The 19,978-nt window shown below is 37.1% G+C and overlaps 2 protein-coding genes across 5 annotated transcripts in view; one reads left to right on the top strand and one right to left on the bottom strand.

Moving 5' to 3' along the window:
• LOC149034363 (uncharacterized) overlaps nt 1-19,978 on the top strand; it is a 158,525-nt gene that overhangs the window by 27,818 nt on the left and 110,729 nt on the right. The gene's annotated exons all lie outside the window — the stretch shown is intronic.
• Nucleotides 5,328-15,511, bottom strand: LOC113673312 (S-methylmethionine--homocysteine S-methyltransferase BHMT2). Of its 4 annotated transcripts, none has more exons than XM_027189705.2 (9): nt 15,259-15,511; nt 11,973-12,108; nt 11,259-11,362; nt 9,696-9,890; nt 9,094-9,241; nt 8,569-8,751; nt 6,828-6,958; nt 6,248-6,345; nt 5,328-5,924 (listed from the first exon to the last, which is right to left on the bottom strand). In XM_027189705.2, exons 1-9 carry the CDS (start codon nt 15,319-15,321, stop codon nt 5,828-5,830), a joined length of 1,155 nt encoding a protein of 384 aa, XP_027045506.2. In that variant the 5' UTR covers nt 15,322-15,511; the 3' UTR covers nt 5,328-5,827. The 4 variants fall into 4 exon arrangements, with proteins under 4 accessions (XP_027045506.2, XP_089049740.1, XP_089049742.1 ...); XM_089193614.1 differs by having other exon boundaries at nt 8,569-8,766; nt 15,259-15,398; XM_089193616.1 differs by having other exon boundaries at nt 8,569-8,766; nt 11,973-12,095; nt 15,259-15,372.

Here is a 19,978-nt window from a genome sequence, read left to right as displayed (position 1 = left end):
TTATAGTCTACGTCAGGAGCCAATGTAACATAAAGTTTGGTGAACGGCTTGCTCAAATCTTTTTCCACAACACTGCCTTAATATTCAGGCGTGAGCAATTTGAAGGTCATCAGCCAAAATAGATTAACTGTTATTGTAAAGACTTAGGATGTAATTTAGTGTATTAACCTCACATTTGGGCTCTGAAGTTGAATTTTCAGCTTTTCGGTGGTGAGAGAAAGGGCTGTTAGAAATTTAGAACCAACAAACTTAATGTGAAGGTTTTCAGTTTTGACCAATGTTTCAGTCATTGCTCGTAAACGTAGCATGTGGTAATCGGTTTAACTTTGTCAGTTAGTGGCTCAGTAGAATATACAAAATACAAATAAAACTAACCTTAAAACATGTGTATTGATAAAGAAGAAAAGTGCAAAGTCTCTTTCAAGTTGACTGTAAATCATCTAGCTGCAGGATTACGATAGACAAGTATAGGATGATGTTAATCTCACCTATATTCTATTTAGTACGCCTGTTCTGTTATTGCAGGTGACCAGTGGCAGATCTAGGGGAGGGCCCCCCCTCTTCCTTATTTTGGATAAAAAAATTCGCAGAAGGAAGAAAAACCGACAGGGTAAGCGACAAAAAACGCCCCCCCCCCTTCTTAGCTCAAGGTCAGGATCCACCACTGGGGACGACTATGGTTCGATTGCATCTTTTGAAACTCTAACATTAGAGGACTTCTTATTGAGAAGTAAATTCAAAAGCTTCTGTTAAGATGTTCTAGTTTTAAGTTTACTAAATATACTAGTGTTCACAAAAAAAATATCCGGTACTTTAATTCAGTTTCTGCAAATTAGTACCGAAAAGAAAGACATCCTTTTTAAAGAGTGAATTAAAAATCTGATGGACGGAATGTAATGCCTCTCACTTTGAAAAAAAGAAAAAAAAAACAGTAATAAAAGAAAGAAAAAATTTACCTCATTTTTCAGTCGATTAAATCGTCAAGAATTGTCACTTCACTTTGTTACAAGGAGCTGTAAGTTTTGGGGTAAATGGGATCGTTGGAAAATGTTTGAAATATTATTTAATTACCTCTGGTGTAACAAAAGACACGAAAAAGCGCCAAATGTTCATTTGAATGTTTTGACAGCCTCAGTCTGCCTTTCTTCCCGGGGATATCACAGTGCGTGTTCCGATCTAAAGTCTTCCCATGTAACTCTCTCATTCATCTCGACAAAATCGAGAGGAAAGTCATCTATATTTTTAGACTGGTCTATATGTAAAAATGTTGTGTCACAGTTTCTACAAATAAAGGAAATAAAATTTATGACCCTGAATAAATTGGCCCCCGAAAATTAACAGTAAGCACATCGAGAGAAAAACCGACTAAGTTGTTTGCGTGAATCAAACCGAGCGTTATGTAGGGTCCTAATGTCCTTTTCTCTACCAGTAATCAAGACAAAAAAAAACAATTCTATAGCCAAGAAAAATAAACAGTAAGTCATCGTGAATTCATTTCATATTTTTCATGGTTAGACTGAGCTATTATCTTATATTGTATACAAAGCGGATAGCCTTGACTGGGACTTTAATGCACTTCTTTTGCCGCATAACAAAAGTACCAAATTGGAGTTTCCTTATGTATTTACCTATGCACACAGCTACATTTACGTTTCTAATTAAAGGCGGTGTAGCTTCATATCTAACAGTTAATAAAACCTTGAATATTCCAGTTTTTACAACTCAGGAAATTAAAAATGGCACGTGCTTAAGGTAAACACAGAGTCGATAGAAAAATAACTTTCATTTCCTAAGCGGTAGTGCACTTACAATCAGTTATCATTACAAGCAATTGCTTCGTTTGTCTATCAACAAAACACATCGGAAACTCTTAGGAAATAATACACAGTAACAAAGAATATCTCAAGAAAAAGCCGAAGAAAAAGAAAATAAAATCAAAACGCAAAATTTAAAGATTGTCTCATAGCTAAATTTGTTTTAGTCTTGAGAAACCTCCGTCATTAAAATTGTGAAAAAAAATTTAAGGCTTCCTTTCCTATCCTTAATCAGGAATAGCATAGAATTTAGGAGGGATTCTTAGTTGTGAAGCTTTTCTTTCGCAAACAGTTTTTCATATGAAAAAAGGTTACAAAATCTAAGCGACATTCTTGCTTTGCTTTTTCAAGCACCTTTTTTAATTACCGTCTCGCTTTCGTATTTCGCGACTTAGTTTGAATTTTCTTCATAATTTTCACTGTAAGATGTACACTGCTAATGTAGTTTTTAAATGAGAGCTTTGAGATATGTTTCACTGATTCGTATCCGTTTTGTTGCCCAAACAAAGTTTGACAGTAATAAATGATGAGCATTAAACAGTAAATTTTAAACGTTTATTTTGTTTAACTAAGTCGCAAAGTTAAAAGAGCGTGCGGCTAAATCCACAAGATAGAAAAATATTTTACTTTATTCGTCAATTTAGATAAGAGGAAAGGGCTACTGTGCAAAATTAATGTTGAGCAATAACACAGCATGAAACGATCAAAAGTTTACGGAACCTTAAACATTTGACAGCAACAGAATCGCACTCGTGTATCCCATTTTCTGACACTAATGTTATAATTATAACCGTTGCATTGACTTACACACATTAACTCTGATGTTTTTAGTTTTGGTCGTATTTCCGCATAGAAATTAGTCAAATCAAACCTAACTCCGAGCTTTCAATATCAATAAAACAAATAACGACAGGAATCATCTTTCGAGTCTAAGAAAAAGGTGAGCTCTTCAGTTTTATTCAGTTTAAAAAAACACAAACAACGAAAAAGAGGGAAAACACAACCAACGTTAAGATGTCTAAAGACAGTAAACCTGCAAAAAAATATTATTTCTTCCGACACAATCACTTCCTTCTAGAAACGCAAAAATACTCGCCGCACAGCTGTCTGAAAGGAAAGAACGACCACAAACAAAGAAATTAAAGCTGTTTAAGAAAAAATCGGCCTCCGAAAATTGAAGAAGCATTTTCCGGTCAGCATATGAAAATCAGCGTGTTCAACTGATGACATAAAACAGACTGACTCTGCTAACCTGATTTAATTCTTCTGAAAATCGGAGGGAACGCTGAAAGGCAAGGTGTTCTGTCGAGGTAAATTTTGGAAAATAATCAATTTCTTGTGTTCAAAAATCAAAATATTATTTCCTTTTATCTCTGATTTCAAGGTCTAGTGAGATATAAATGGCTTCTACAAAGAAAAATGCTGCATTTCTGGTTTTTCTCGCTGTTTTCGCTTTACTAACAAGTGAGACATCAAGCCATTTGAGGGTGGGGAAAAAAGCGTTCGTACCGTTACAGAACGAACTTGAAGAATTGTTTAAAAACCGAAGAAAAATCAGCTTTGCAGAAAACAGGAGAAAATTTAATCAAAGAGACAACTGGAGGCTCGGAACAGAGGAACTGCGAGAGTTTTATAGAGAGTAAGGCCATCGGATAACCGAGGTAAGAAATAGGGCACTGGCGTTTCCCTTGCTAGTTTTCGAACAACGTATCAATGTAAGCTAAAAATCAACGTTTAGAGTAAAATTTGCTATTTGACAGTCGTAGAGCAAATATTTAACATCTAGCAAAACTTGAGGTTCAGCAAGTCTTTCCTAGTAAAACATTTGGCTTCTTAAATCATGTATTCATACTGAAACTGAGAAAAAATAAAAGCGTCGTGCGTCTGTGCCTGAGTTAAAGATCACAGAAGTAAAAATGTGGCAGAAAAGAGACAACGTAATAGCATACGAGCAGTGATCTAGTGCACCACTGATGCCCTAGTAATGTGTTAAAATGGAATGAATTTTTTAAAGACTAAATAGAGATAAACAATAACTTCAATCTCAAGCTTTCGAAGATTTGTTCTAGTTTAAGTTCCTTAACTGTTATCATTGTGGTCATGAAGTGCTCATTTCTCGACAATTTTGTCTGCTCACACGCGAGATAATCTACAAACCATCACCAAAAGAATACCAAGCAAAAAGGTTTTCGTGATCAAGTCAGTTGTCTGTCTGTGTTCCATTAGATTATCAATAGCGACCAATCACATAGCAAGCGTACAGTTTCTTTACATATGAGCGTATAGTTTATAAGTACGTTGGCCGCTAAAAATTTCTGCCTTACAAACAAAAACAGAAGATTCCGTTTGTTTTATTTCGTAAATATCTTTTATTCGAATTTTTCTTAATTGCCTATTTGTTAAGTTAAAAGCATTTTCATTTTATTTTCAATATTGCTAATTACCTTTCGCAAGAGAGAGGAAGGTGAGCCAAACAAATAAAACTTTCTCTAACTCTCCCTTTTTTAAAAAAAAAAACTGTCGATCAGTTTCGTGCGTGAAACTTAAGATCCAATCCCCCGTCTCCCCATTTACATTTAGCTTTGCAACTATTTGCTTCGAACCCTCTTCTGATAATTGAGGCAATCTTACAAACTATACTCTTTGCGATTTCTATTTTGCAGATGCCATGGTAAAGCATGCGTAATCAAGTCAAAGAACAAGATTATTTAGATGTAATGAGCATATTGTAGTTAGTTTAAAAAAAATACCTGAATACTTTCCAGCTAAAGACATTTTCGAACAGTAGCAACCAATTAGTTGTTCAAATGCTTTTCAATATTCTTCTAGTCTGCAATTCTACATTTTAAACTGCAATGTAACGACAGTGTGATTTATAAAAACTTTCAAACTTTATGTCGTTGGTTTGTCCGCCAGTCATGTTGTAAAGTTTAAAACAGGATTATTGGTACAGAAAAATATATTTGTGACTTGTGATCTACCGGGCTTGCTGATCACGAGGAAGAACAAGTTTCCCTATATTTTTCTCAGTTCTCTTTTCACGCAGCACTCCCAGCTGACAAATTTCTACGCTTGAGAAACCGAAATTCGTCAATTGGGCATAAAAGTACAGCTTTACCTTTCTCTTCTCTTTTAAGTCAGTGAAGTAAATAATAATAAAAAAATAATAATAAAAAAATAAAAAATAAAAAAAACCATCAGTTATTCACCATAAGCCCGCCCTTCATCCTGTCCCTAGAACGATCCCCACAAAGAAACAACCACAAATGTCCCCTAACGAAGCGAAACATTCTCACGGTTAACTAAAAAGCAAAGGGAATTTAAGCCATCGGATGTCCATGGTTTAAAGAATTGTTATTCCAAAGCGTAGTAGCCACTCAAAAGAAGCGATAGGAGAGGCTGCTTAAACTGAAATTAGCGAAGCTGGTTACTTTCAGAACTTCACGGGCACTGTTTGAAGCTGGCTTAAGCTCGGAATCAGCTGTAAGAAGAGAAAAGAGATAAGAAACCATCGACATGGTAGTCCACACTTTTAATTGGTGCAATAATTAAAAAAATAGTGCTTAAAACATCAATCAGCTAGTTGAGGTGTTGGGCTTAAAAAATGTATGCATTCATTCTTATTCATACAAAACGACGTCCTTTTGTTGCGACCTCATAAATAAGATCATACATTAATATCTGACCTCGATGTCTCTTCACTTAGCTTGACAACTAAGATAAGATAACAATTGCGTTCATTTTAGCTTATTCCCCCTTAACGTATTACGTTATGTCGATCCACTTTCAAGTGCGTCGTGTTTCACGTTTTGCACCTTTATGTAAACCTTGATAGTATGGAGTACTGATCTGTCAAAGCGCAAGCATTTGGTATTTTATACAATTAACCTTTGTCGCCTTGGTAATGACCACACCTGTTTAACCTTAATACTAAACGATTGGTTAACCAACAAGTAAAATACGATTTCCATTTTTTTTTTCTTTGTAACGTTTTTATCATTAACCATACATTCTCACTGAAATAAACCCAGTCTTCCAGGTCCACTCAATGCCGGGCAATTCGGCCGACCGCTGGCTGGTTTTAAATTTTCCCAGTAGGCTCTACTGGCTCTAGAGTAATAAAGATGTCAAGATAGTTATAATTAAAAATTCACAATGAAAGAACATCATCTGTTACCATGCTTACTTTAATAGCATACCTTCTCCCTCCAATCAACAAAACAAGCAGAAATAACTCACATCTTCCACTTTTCGGACGAAGGACTTGTGCTTGAGTCAAAATTCGCTTAGGCGAGCTATCTAACTTTATCTATTCCATGACGACAATCCGTTAATTGTTGCACTTGTATGCCGAAGCAGCTTAACTGTTCGTTTCCCTCGAAGACTTACCCCACCCCCTCTCCCTAACCCAACCCTGTCACCCACGCAATTACCTCGCTCGAATCTCTGGTTGTGAGTGGTGTTTAAGAGCCTCTCCCCAAGGACTGTGCTTGTCGCTTGCGGCTGGTAACTTGCCTCTTTCAGGAGCCAACTAAAGCAAAAGCAAAGAAGGAGCGCTCCGTCAAAGTGTCGCTAAAATCATCATCATGCACTTGTTACAGGAATAATTATGTAAGATGAAAGGATATTTTTTTCTTAAGAACACTGATTTGTGGGATGACGTGGCGGCGAGATTCCCTTTCGGAAGTTGGACAGCTAAGATGACACGTCATGGAGCGGAGGCTCCATTGGGCCTCAAAGTCAGTTTAATCGCGTTCAACTTATCAGGTTAAAGGAAAATTCTTGACCCAGTTACTTTTTCCACGCTTGGTTTAATGGAGTTCGAAAGTCATGATAATCTCAATCAATTTGGTCCTCGTCGCAGCTCCTGTTTAGGGTCGTAACGAGACAGGTTCCCTCCGCCAAGTGAAGAGCTCGACGTGCGACAAACCAGATGGACTGCAAATGGAGATTAATCTTAGATACGTTCCCAAACACTCATATAAATAATTTAATAAAAACTGTTTTCCCTACCTCTTCCGCAATAGCCCGGATATGATAGGGCTCAAAACCACAACAGCCACCAATGAATCTCACTCCCATGTCATAGGCCTGCCGAGCGTATTTATGTACATCCCAGCGAGTTACAACTCGAGCTTCCAAAGCTGAAAGGCAGAACGAGTTAGTTACCTGTTCCATGTCATCGGCTCACGAGTTAACAAAGGATGAAGACCCTCTTCCGTGAAAATAAATTAGTAATAATGAAGTTAAAGAATTAAGGTAACTAGAACCCCAACGATGAGTAAAAAACGTTCGTATAAAAATATATCCTGCCCAAAATTTGACTCAAAGGACTATGCATCTTTCCTATTTCGCTTTTTGATACTGAGAAAGTATCATGTGAAAAACCTTCAAAGTTCAAGCTATGAAAAGTCCATAGAAATAACCCTCTCCGTTAACATAATTAAACAATAAACCAGACTTTCCATCGGTTTACCGGCTAATAAACCACGCGAAGTGTCGGGAGAATACGAGGCGTAGCCAAGTGGTTTATAAACTTTTCGACATAAATATGAGCTAAGTTTGTGAGAAAGAATGATAAATTTAATCTTATTTCGTGATCAAGTCTTTGATCAAGTCGTTGATTCTCAAACCCATCAAAAAGTGCGATAAACTAACCAAAGCTCCGGCCAGAAGAACGAAGACTGTAATTAAGTTGTCGCTGAATGAAAACAGAAATTTTAAAGAAAACTAACGAGAAATAGCAAAATGCAAGACGAAGCACAACTACAAAGTGCTACTAAAGAATATTTCAATTTGGACGGAGAAAACGCGATTTTTGAGGCCAAAATAAGCCTACCTCTGCGATTGCGATCTGATAATCTGTACGGAAAGTTTTTTAAGTTGGTAAACTTATTAAGCAGTTTTAATATTCTCCGGAGCCATTTCAGCAAAATAAAGGTCATTTGTAGAAATTTTAACAACTAGAATTTATTACGATTATGAGAACTCAATATTAAATTCGTTAATAACATTATTGCACGACAAAAACGGCAAAATCGAAAGACAACAACATGGAGCCGTGTGCACCGATAAAACAACGTCCAACTATTTTGTTTACTCGCGGTTCACTATTTTCCTTCAACCAAATTTTTCTTATTGCCTAGCTTGAATTAAAGCTTTCATGAAGTCCTCGTTAAAATGTACAGAAAGTGATTAAAACGCGTGAACTAGGCAAAAAGTATCAATTAAAACCTGAAATCGCGGATAGTAAATTGAATTGCTATAAATCTTGGGTGCCTCATCACTTTGTAAGTGGCTTTTGTTCTCAGGTAAATATCTAAATGAAGATTTAGTGAGTTTTCACTACAATTTTCTTGATGCAAAAACTTGTCAACTTTTCCTTCTCAGCGAGCAGTTTGAGGAACTTTAGCGGAGAATTAAACCGAAGCAACCAGTTAGTTGGACTGCATTTTAAATAAGAAATTTGATAATGTTATACACATAAAATCTTTGGTTTCGGCGTGCAAAGTGTACCCTTCGTTTCCTCCAAACATTGGCGTTAACAAATAAAAATCTGGGAATTCTCCCCGTGTGGCGCCATTTGATAGGGTGGGAAGATGTTTCAGTTTTCTATGGGTATACAACCAAATATACGAGATTTTGACCAATCAGAGCACACGTTGTGTCAAAGTTATGTTCTAACACGCAGTCACCAAATTTAAAAAGGCCAAAATGTTATTTACCTAGATCTTGACATATGCTTACTACTTACCAAACGGTGACTCTGGCAGATGAGCAGATCCCATACGGTCAGCATCAGGGGTATGGTAACCAGCTGGTTGAGCCATTAGATGAGGCTTGAGACCTTCTTTATCCAACGCCTCTTTCATTAAACCAATGGTCATTAGAGTAATGTTTGAGTCAAAGCGACAGTTGACTCCAATTATATCAGCCCCTGAAACCACAAGGCCTAATGTAAGAGTAGTGTATATGCATGCGGCTTAGCAATCTACTCTCTGGGGTCAAAATATTAAGGAAGCGTTTTCTCCTTGACTCTCCTCTTCCCTACTGCTTTCTTTGTTTGTGATTATCTCTTAAAATTTCTTCATTTACCAATCTTTTTTGGTCAGAAACATAAGCTAAGGAAAACGCATTTTTAGTACCGTATTTAAATTCAGCCTGGAAGAGAGCAACATCGACTAATTTCAAAGCTGCTGCTGCGCTGGTGGAAAAGTTTAACACGGGTAGCAAACTACTCCGACCTCCTTAGTCGACCTTTATAGTTGTCTCCCCGTACCTGCCCTCGCGAGTCTAACAGCACATTCTCCCGGAGGAACATCACAACTGTCGCCATCAGGTCCAATGCATAAGGTTACTGCTGTTGGTTTCCCTGTGGACTTCATTACTTCTACTGCCCACTCAGCCTCTTCTACGTTCGCAAAGAACTGTCGGAGAAACATTCGACCAATAAACACCCATGAGACACGAGTTTCTAAGGATGCAGTATATTTGAAGGGTTCAATTCCGACATTATTTTCTTTGGTGTGAGTATCATAAAATGGGTTGCAAGTATCTCGGTAAAATATCTAATAAGAGCAAAAGGGACTTTTCCGAGATTACATAACCTTATTGTAACATTAGAAGGAAGGGGGTATAACCCGAAAAGTGCGATAGTATTTTACTCCCCAGTGAAAGGTGTCCTTCCTTCTGCGAAAAACGTCTCGTGTCTTCATGCAGTCAAACTGATTAACTTAAATTTGACCAGGCGCTGTAGTAACAAGCTATAGAAATCTGCTGTAAAAACGCTAACATTAACAACGAATAACCATAGTGTTCAGCTTCATTATGCAGATTTCAGTAAAAATTAACTCAAACAAGTACATTTCAAAATAAAATTACCTCAGCTATAATTAGATCAACATCGTTCTGAATGAATATCTGAATTTGCTCCCTAAACTTCTTCGTTACAATTTCTTTTCCAGCACCTTGTGAATACAGAGAAGCTGTCTGACAGACGGATCCAGCGAAAAATACTCCTCCCTCCTGAGCGACACTTTTGGCAAGGTCACATGCTGCCTGATTTATTTTTATGGCCTAAGAAAGATTCCAAGTATATAAAAACTGAACGTGTATCCTTTAAATTATTAGTTATCATTATTCTTAAAATTACTATGAATTAACATTAATTTTGAAAAATTCCTCAGGAGCAAAGTGTGTTATGGTTTCTTGTCAACTTAAAAAAGCATGTTAGGTTTGATCACACTCTATTTTAGGCACTATACTCTGTTCTCAGAATACCGCTATCAATCGCCCAGATTACCAAATTAACATTACCTCCAAAGTCCCTGATTACCAAATTAATACCACTCCCCATCCCCAAAAACTATTTTGGGGATGGGGCTTACTTGGGAGGTACATATTTGGGGAGGTGCTTTTTTGGAATTGAACTTGTTTTGGGGTGGTGCATCTTTGGTGGTGGTGCTTATCAACGGGTTGTTACAAGCCAGTTACCCATAAGCCAAAAGCTTTTATTTTGATATCCTGATTTCAGAACTATAAAGCAACCAGGAGAATCTATACTCCTTCCAGAACTGGACTCTACTTCACTGCAGGGTGTATACTCATTTATTCATACCTTCTGTTGTACAATTAAATTAATTTCATATACAAAATGTAAGATTTTTCTTGGGATCTATTTCTATGCTGGCAAAGAATGATTGTTCTATCAGACAAGGAGACAAGAAAGTAACCATTTCCTCAAACTCCCCCACTGGATATTCAAACAAGCAAATGAACAAAAAACACACAAACAGAATAAAACCAAATTGCACAACACATTAATTCATGTTGTTTCTATATATCAAGGTGATCTTTACCTATTAGGCTCAGCCCTCAGCCATAGAAGTTTGGTGCACCTGCAGTCCTTACCAAAATACCCATGACTGAAGACTACCTGAATTAGCTTTTTTTAGCTTTGGGTTAACTATAAAGTTCTCAAATGTTTTGTTTGAGGTACAATTCACAGGGGGATATCAACATATTATAATCTAACTTAAAAGGAAATCTTAAGCAATTTTCATGGCTTTATTCTGTATGCTATATGAATCAATGGATATTTCAAGGTACAAGAACAGCCATGCCCTAAGAAAATTATAGAGAACATTAAAAATGTAATGATAAGTCAAGTGACTTTGCAAACCAATCAAATTCATCACAGACATATGCTGTTAGGTCTAGGCCCTTACAAGACACTTGTTATTGTACCCTAGGGTTTGCTTCACCAAGATATAACTTTAGGGATTTTAACACGTGTTTGACATTTCATTTTAACAACAACCAAGCTGTGACAGGAAAATCTGACAAAAAAATATTATTGACCTCTTAAAACCAACTGTTTCAAGAAAGGGCTTCATCTATTCATATGACTGCAAATTGATAAATATTTAATAACAATCTACGAACCCCATGCTTAGCTTCAGAGCTGCCCATATCATCATCCATTGAGAAGGTAAAGGCCTGAATAACATCAGCTCCTGCTCGCACAAACTCCCGATGAAGTTGTCTAACTGTTGACAATCAATTCCATTTACCTCTTGCAATACTTTTTTAAGGCAAGTTTTTATTCATTCATGAATCTAACTAAATTCAGAAACAACCACCCTTACAATCTTTTGTTTCTTTGCAACCCTTTTTTTTCCACTTTGTAGGATGACCACAAAACCAAAAAATCAAAATTAGCCTGAAATATCCTTTCACTTTTGGCATAAATAAAAAAATTTAATTCAAAAGGGTTCTAAATCCATAAGCTGAGCACTGTGATGGTGTGATTGCTCTTACACAACTACACTTACCTTTCTAAGCACCTTTGCTCTTACACAACACTTACCTTTCTAAGCACTGTATAGCAAGAACGGAAAAGAAATTACATATGACATGATATGAAATAAATTCTATTTAGATATAGAGCGTATATAGGCGAAGGTCAATAGATTGGAAGCTGGTGATCTCTAAGATAACTTTGCTATTACAAAGAAACTACTCCATTAATATGTTTGAAAAATCAAGCACCCACTTAAATATGAATTCAAATATTCTCAATTACAGGTGTTCACAAAAGTGAGGTTGTAATTAGGCCTCATAGCTGAGGCCTATGGTGCAACAAAAGAAGACTACAACCTGCATCTGGATATTCCACTGTACACTCTGGAGTATAAGGCCCTGCTTTCACATATCCACGCTTCTCTAAAGCATGTGTCATTCCACCATCTCCAACAAGCACTTCCCCAGCATTTAACTTCTCTAAAATACCAAACTTAAAAGACAGATATATTACAACAAATACTGTGTATCTACACCTGCAATTACCAAAATACTATACAGCTGATGCTTAACTCCAAAGATCCATATGTTAACTCTCCCCTCTAGCTGCCACAAATTTTTTTGCACATTTAAGTAATGAAAAATAACTGTTTACCAAAGTGGAGGTGGCTAGTAGTTGTAGTTACTAAAACAAGAGATGACCTAAAATCCAAAACAAAAAACCTTAGAATACCCTAATGTTAGGTCAATTTAGGTCATTTTAGGTATATGGATACTGTGGATACTTACCAAGCCGTGCAACACTGAGGTGAATAGTTGTTTCAGTTTATATCATTGTTGACACTTAGAAATTAAATTTTGCATAAGGTTGATTCTCAAATAACTAAATGATTGGTAGTTGGATCTAAAAACTTAATAAAATAATCCAGAGAACTTTTACAATCCAAACTATTACATTTTGATGAGGAACTATGAAGCAATCTTGAGGAGATTTATAAATCTTGTGTCTAACGCTAGGCTCACAATATGGGGCCATGGATGTTGACATCCACAAATTTTGCAGTAGGTAGACTGCCAGTCACCATTCTCAAATTACATAAATGATCAGCAGTCTGATCTTAAACTTTCACAACTATGCAGAATCCAAACTATTACATGTTGATGGAGAACTACTTAGTGATCTCAAGGAGATTTATGAGTCTCATAGCTAATGCTTAGTTTACTCTGGGCTGAGAAGATGGAGTCATGGATGTCGACACCAAGAAATTGTTTGATGACAACTGCCAGTCACAGTTCTCAAATCACTAAATGACCAGCAATCAGATATTTTTCTAAATTTTTCAAATCAAAAGAATCTTTACAATCCAAAATTTTATGTGTTAATGAGGAACTGCTAAGCCATCTGGAGGAGATTGAATACACTGAGACCCTGAGGAATAGGAGCAAGACCACAATTTGGAGTTCATGACACATTAGAGGTTGAAACTCAAGGGTGAGGCACACTTGTGGCAAAAAATTTTGCACCACACGAGACTTTCTATGGTCACTGACTTAATTACCATCAATTCTTGCTTTGTGCTCAAGCTGTTGATTTTATTTGCTGTTATTTCTTAGATAAATATAGAGAAGAAATATTCTGTCAGGTAAGTTAAGTTTTTACAATCTTTTTAGCAATAACTGTGAGCCATAAATTGCCTGTTGCAGATTTGTGTAATGGATGACTCAGAAAATTATTGTGTTTTGACAAGGTTGATTTGGTATTTGCTGGGGCAAATTCCAGCAGAGTGTACATCAGCTCTCCAAATCAAACTGGTTACCACTGGACATTTCTTTATGTGGATTTGAAGAGCAGAAAGTGGCATATTATTGCAATACCCTTTTTTGGGCATCACCCTCAAACTTGAGGGAGTTGTTTTCAAGGGAAAGACTCAATAGAGATTGTGGAATCTAATGACGGAAGTCATGACAGCCAGTGTCAGATAAGTGAAAGACAAGGAGAAAGGCGATGGAGTAGATGGCTTTGGCTCTGATAAAGAGTGAGAGGAGAAAGAGGAAAACACAGTAGAGATTGTGGAATCTGATGAGGTGAGCTATGAAACAGCAAGAGGGCCAGATTGGGCCATGCCTTCAAACAGAAGTAGTACCTTGTATTTAATATTGTAGAGAGGCACTAAGGGGACTTTCTCAGCAAGAGGCAACAAGACTCTACTTTTGACTTCTCCTTTAATTGTTCTTCTCCAGCATATTGACAACTTTCTGCTACCACTACCTCAACTACTTATACTACACTTAATCACTCCAACACACCTCCTAAGTAATCTATTGGTGAACATGTTTGGGTTATGGGCCAGTTGGTCTTGGGCAGTTACAACTCTTGGTAAACTTGCTAACCCAAATAATTTTACAAGAACAATAGAAATGAACAATAAAGCACTTAATGATTTAAACAAAATAGAAGCCAATCATTGAAAACAAAAACCAACTCAGGAACTCTGTTGTTGGTCCAGACCATGGCTGTGAGACAAACCCAAACAGGAACACTATTGACAAACAAACAAACAAAGTACAAAAAGACAATAGCTAGGTGTTCGGTCTTGCAAACTTTAGAATCAACTAAACGAAATTTTTTAATTCGAAGCATAGTCTACGTCTATCTGGATCTCGACAAACATTTTTTAACAAATCTGAAACGGGTGTAATGAAGACTCGTATCCGTGTCTTGGAAAATGAAAAACCATAGGAGTGCTAAAAGGGAATTGCGTTACTGGCCATCTATACCGCGCAAATGTAGCCGTCATTGTGTTACTGGCTATCTTTGAATTTCCCTTTACACCGACGCAAGTGAAGCCGTCAAGTCATTTCGTTACTGGCAACATGTATCTCAGAATTTTCCTACATACCGACGTAAGGGTAGGTGTTAAGTCATTGCGTTACTTGCTATCTTAGAATTTCCTTGTATACCGGCGTAATTATATAGCCGTTAAGCCGTTAAGTTATTGCGTTAGAGGCAATAGAATTTCCTTGTAAACTGACCCAAATGTGGCTGGAAAAGTCATTGCGTTAGTAGCTATCTTAGAATTTCCCTTAATGCCGACGAAAATGTAACCGTTAAGTCATGATGGTACCGGCCATTAAGTCATTGCGTTACTGGCTGTATTATAATCACTATTAATATATGCTAGTATTAATATATACCATACGCCAAACTTAGTGGCTTCAAGAAATGCTCTTATGTACAGGCGAACGAAATTACCAATTTCGCCGTTATCATGCCGCATTTCTAAGTGTCAAAGACGATAGCTCCGTATTCTGAGCCCAACGTAAATCGAGCATGAGATATGACATCTATAAATCAATTCGGGATCGCCTAGCAGTTCCTAAACAAAAAGTGGTTGTTTGGATTGTACAGGTTCTCTCTTCGTTAAGTTTGGAAAAATACCCGACTGCCAGTCATTTAGTTATTTGAAAACCTTGACCAGCCGCCGGTCATGTAGCCACACTATTACACGGTTTTTACATACTAATTTACAAGCTTAAGGCATCGGCATAACTAGTTTACCTCGCAAATTTGGACTGCAGCGGATCGGATGGGCAATTTTAAAAATTAATTTAATTATCATGAAATTATCCTGGCGATATTTACCTTCTCTTCAGCAGCAGACATAGCCAATGTCGTGTCCAATTTCATGGGCTTCACATGAACCATAAAGGGCTATCCTTTCTACAAACTGTCGAGGGGGAGTGGGGTGACTGTGAGAGGACGACCCGTCGAAAGAAAAGATGATTGGAAAGTAATTGGAAAGTAATGGGGGACTGTATGATTTAAACCCTGTCTCTCACTCCATACTGATAGTAATCTTAGCTCATCTTCAGTTTGGAGGCTTCTAAAGTGATCCTCTTCATTTTCTCCCAATTGACTCATTAGTCAGATTCACAAGTAAACAAGACAGTTGTAAAATATTAACCAAGGAGTATGGACTACGGACTACGGACTATGGATTGGGTGTGACACACGGACTGGTGAATCGACTTACTCACAATTTGAGTTCGTTTGAACTTTCAGGGATTTTTTGTCTTTTTTGGCATAAAGGAGAAACTTTTTAAGTTTGAAACAATCACTAAAATCATTTAATATAAAAAAAAAACGCATAACAAGTTCAAAATATTAGAAGAGCGGTTGCACATTGTCGAAAGGGAGAAGTCAGGAACAAACAAAATGCCATTTCATGGATGTGGTTTCCGAATGTTTCTTTCTAAGCAGTTGACCAGAAGAAAAACATGTAACTAAAAGAGAAATAGTCAAACCTATCTCAAGGGTAAGTAACGATGAAACCCAAGAAAAGTATATTTCCTGAAAATTCATAAATAAGGGATTACACGTAATTCCGAAAAAGAAGTTTATCTTTCTTGCAATATGGTGTTCATATTCTCGAGGTACAAAGATCCACGATCTCAATTCTACCAGTGAAGTCGCGAGAGAATATCACAACGATTTGCTCTTAAATTGTTTTTAATCTTCGAGAATAGGTGGCACAAAACTTTTCCTTGGATGGAAGGCATAATTTGTGAAAGATCTAAAAGAGAAATTTGTCGTCACTGTTTTCAAGCCTTGTCGTAGGGGATCCTTCTTGTCGAATTTCAGCACTGAAGGTTAAAAACTTTCCAAACACGAAAGTGATTATATCTATACACTACTTTTGACATAAAATATCGATATCAAGTACCGTTTAAGCATTGACTTATTTTGGGTATACAGATACCTTGTGAGCAATCTCGACAACAGAGGTAGGTGATTTAAACGGAGAAGTGGCTTATTAGAGGGAATGTACCGCAGGGTATCTATGTTCGTCGTGAAAGTAACCCTGCAGATATAATATTATTCAGTATAAACCAAACAAGTAAATAGTGTGATATATTAAAGTTCACATGGCAACCAGGTGGACAATCGGACATGGTTTGATGCTTCTTTGGTTTCAAGATTTAATGAATGTAACCGAGAAGTTACAATTCATAGACCCAACGTTTCGACACTCCTGTCTAGTGCCTTTATCAAGGGTGATCTAAACGCTGCAAGAAGAGGTCCTTTTATACGCTTACTAATTAGCTGCCCTTTTTTCTGACGAGGTATAAATAGGCGTCGGGAAGTAAGCCGCCATCATCACGATTTAAAGGAGCGTGGTTGGAGTTGACATGCGAGGCTTCCAACCAAAGGCGCTGGTGGTAACGTCGATTAGTGGTGATAATTTTAGACTTATCCCATCCAATTGTATGGTTGGTTAGGCATGTTTGCTCCAACAAAGCTGAATTTTCTTTTTTGCAAAAGAAGACTGCTTTTTGATGCTCTTTCAAAAGTGCACCAAACTGACGTTTGGTCTGTCACATGTTTGGTCCGATATACTCGTGATCACAGTCATTGCACGGAATAGAATAAATAGTGTAGGTTCGTTGTTCTTCCGTGACAGGATCCTTAGGTTTGGCAAAAATATGCCCCATAGACTGAAAAGGTTTTTGAGCAACTTTAATTTAAAATTAAACATTTAAAAAGTGTAAAGTTGGTTTAAACATAAAAGAAAGCTCAAAACATTGTGTTTTAATAAACAATTTATTCAAGTAAACTTAATTCTAAAATGTAGTCCGGGCCATAGATAGTTTTCTCTCTACCATGACGTCATGAAACATTGCGTTGTTGAAGTCCTAAATGTAATAACTGTCCTAAATGTAATAAAGTCCTAAATGTAATATCATTTGGTCCTAAATGTAATAAAGCCCTACATGTAATAACGTTAGGTCCTAAATGTAATAAGTCTCCAATGCAATCGTTTAACTGGGCTAACATTGAGATGTTAAAGTGACAGCTGTTGCACCAAAGAATCCTCTGACCTGTATTCATGGCATATTGCGGGCTCGCTGATATTAATCAGGGTCTTTTTATTTGCTAAAGACGTAGGTTGAGAAGCATTGGCTACAAAACCTTATACTGATGTGCTTTTGGCATCAAATTGACGGACACAAAAGCAATGACAACGCTGATCAATAGCTCTCTTTATATCATGGGCTCAGACTCTCAATTAAGTGTAACAGATTTTGACGATATACTTGTGTGATCAGTGCTGAGGTTAACACTTCATGAACCAAATTACAAGGAAAAGGAAGTCCACTGACCTATACGTTAGACAAATTCCGGGCTCGTAAGTGCATTTTTTGTACTGTCTTTCCTTACCAGATTTGTATGGGTCTGCATAAAACATATTCATAAGTATTATTGACCGAGCGTGAGGTCAAAATGGCTGGATATTGGGCGAGTTCTTTTTTTTTTTTTTTTTTGCGTTTTTATGGACTGAGACGAAGTCTCGGTCCGTAAAAAAGGTAAAAAAAGAACGAGGCTAACATCCAGTCATCTTGACCGAACAAGCTTGGTCAAGAGAGTTTGTATTCTCTTGGCTTAATCATTAAAGGATTCATTGTATAGAAAAAGATCTCGCTTTGATAAGAATCAAGAATGGCTTGTTTATTTCGAGAACCGATATTTTCGAGAAGCCAACTGTGTTTGCAACACAATAAACCCAAGAGGGTCGTTTATTTTTTTTCTATGTATATGCCGATATTGTCCAAAAGTTACGAACTTTGTAAGTTTTCTTGCGTGGGGTCAATACGGGGAATCCAAAGCGGGTGAGGGTAGGCCCATCATGCCCGCTCAGGTAGCCAGTCAGAACACAGGATTCACTTCATCTTGCCCGCGCGCGCTGCTAGCTATATGATAAAGTGACTTACAGAGCAAGATATCTACTGACCGACCATATATTATTCCATTTCACGATCACAGGTCTCGACCTGTTGCCTTTTTTCCACGCAAGAGCATTGAGCTACAACATTCAACACATGATGGTCAGTTGATGGTCTGATAAACCATTCATTTTTTTCCTTTAGCCCCTTATGACAGGTTCATCAGTTCCCGAACCGAAATATTGGGAAAACATATATTTTACAGTTGATCTCAAGTCTACATTTCATTTTTTGACTTCATCTCTTCTCCCTCCGTGAGGGGAGAAAATGAATAGATAAATAGATGAATGAAAAAGGAAAGCTCAACAGTTTCCATTTATAGTCATATGGTACATGAACTGATTACTGAGGTGGAGTAAAGCCATAGAGGGCTACAAATGCAATATCCCAGGTTCAAAATTGAATAAATCAAGGAAGTCATTCTTAAAAACGAACTCAAATGCTTCATTGAAATCAATTGACACTGAATAACATAGATGTGCAAAATTTCAGTAACACTATTGATGATAACACTTTTCTTTTGGATTAACATGTGACAGCGAAATCATTCAGACTGCTCTAAAATGGTGCATCAGTACTTAGGACTTTAACACGAAAGATAACATCAACAATAACATGCTAGTTCATCATCAATTGTAGTAAATTTCTTTTCCAAAAAGTCCTAATGATTACGTACCAATCGATTCCATCCTATTGAGCTTCCAGCCAAGCACAAGCCTACTTTAGGCTGGAAATAATTTTTTCCAACTCGATCAATAAACCGCTCAAAGGACCATACTTCGACTGCTGATATTTCTTATGTCCAGCAAGTAAAAGGACGCCCATTGATATCAGCGAGCCCGTAGTGTGATATGTATACTGGTCAGCGGTTTTTTGGTGCAACAGCTGCCACTTTAACATCTCAAGGTGGATGTCCGCCATAACAACAATGCACTGAAGGAGTTAAACGATTGCATTAGAGGCTTATTACATTTAGGACTAAATGTTATTACATTTAGGACTAAATGTTATTACATTTAGGACTTTATTACATTTAGGACCAAATGTTATTACATTTAGGACTTTATTACATTTAGGACAGTTATTACATTTAGGCCTTCAACATGCGTCACGTTAGCCTTAGTTTTTAAAAATTGGAAGGTCTAATTTTTTTTACAACCAAGGTGAACCCGACATTTTAGTCCCGCATTTTTTTCTTTGATGTGTATGGCCCTTAGGACCCAGTTTACTTGATATAGCAAAGGAAAAGCAGTTTGAATAGCGTCGGTTGAAATGTGTGAAGAGAAATCACAATGTAAAGTCTAGCTGCGATGACTTATTTAGAACGGTTGAGGACACAAATGTTATCACTATCACGTAAATTTGAGGTATGTACGATTTTTTTCTGAAAAAGAAAAATATTCCGGTAAACCTCAATGTAGTTTAGTCCGAGTGCACGGCCGTTGTTGTTGTGACTTGTTGTCTTAGGCCGTTATGGTGTTATGGCTTCTGCCAGCTATCGATTTTCTCACTGTTCCTAAAGGTCGTTTTGTTTTTCGTTTCAGCTCATGGATAATCGTATCTCCTTCTTGAGAACAGTC

Source organism: Pocillopora damicornis, chromosome 14, assembly GCF_964200805.1.
Source record: "Pocillopora damicornis chromosome 14, jaPocDami1.2, whole genome shotgun sequence".
Lineage (NCBI taxonomy): Eukaryota > Metazoa > Cnidaria > Anthozoa > Scleractinia > Pocilloporidae > Pocillopora > Pocillopora damicornis.
Note: the sequence above shows the minus strand (reverse complement) of the source record. Positions and strands in the feature narration are given on the sequence as shown.

Coding starts and splice junctions, on each gene's coding strand:
- LOC113673312 (XM_089193614.1), bottom strand. CDS start 15,321: ATGGTTCATGTGAAGCCCATGAAATTGGACACGACATTGGCTATGTCT. Junction 8,767..9,093: donor TGTTAGACTCGCGAGGGCAG/GTACGGGGAGAC, acceptor CTCTTACATTAG/GCCTTGTGGTTTCAGGGGCT. Junction 6,959..8,568: donor TCTGCCAGAGTCACCGTTTG/GTAAGTAGTAAG, acceptor TCTGCCTTTCAG/CTTTGGAAGCTCGAGTTGTA.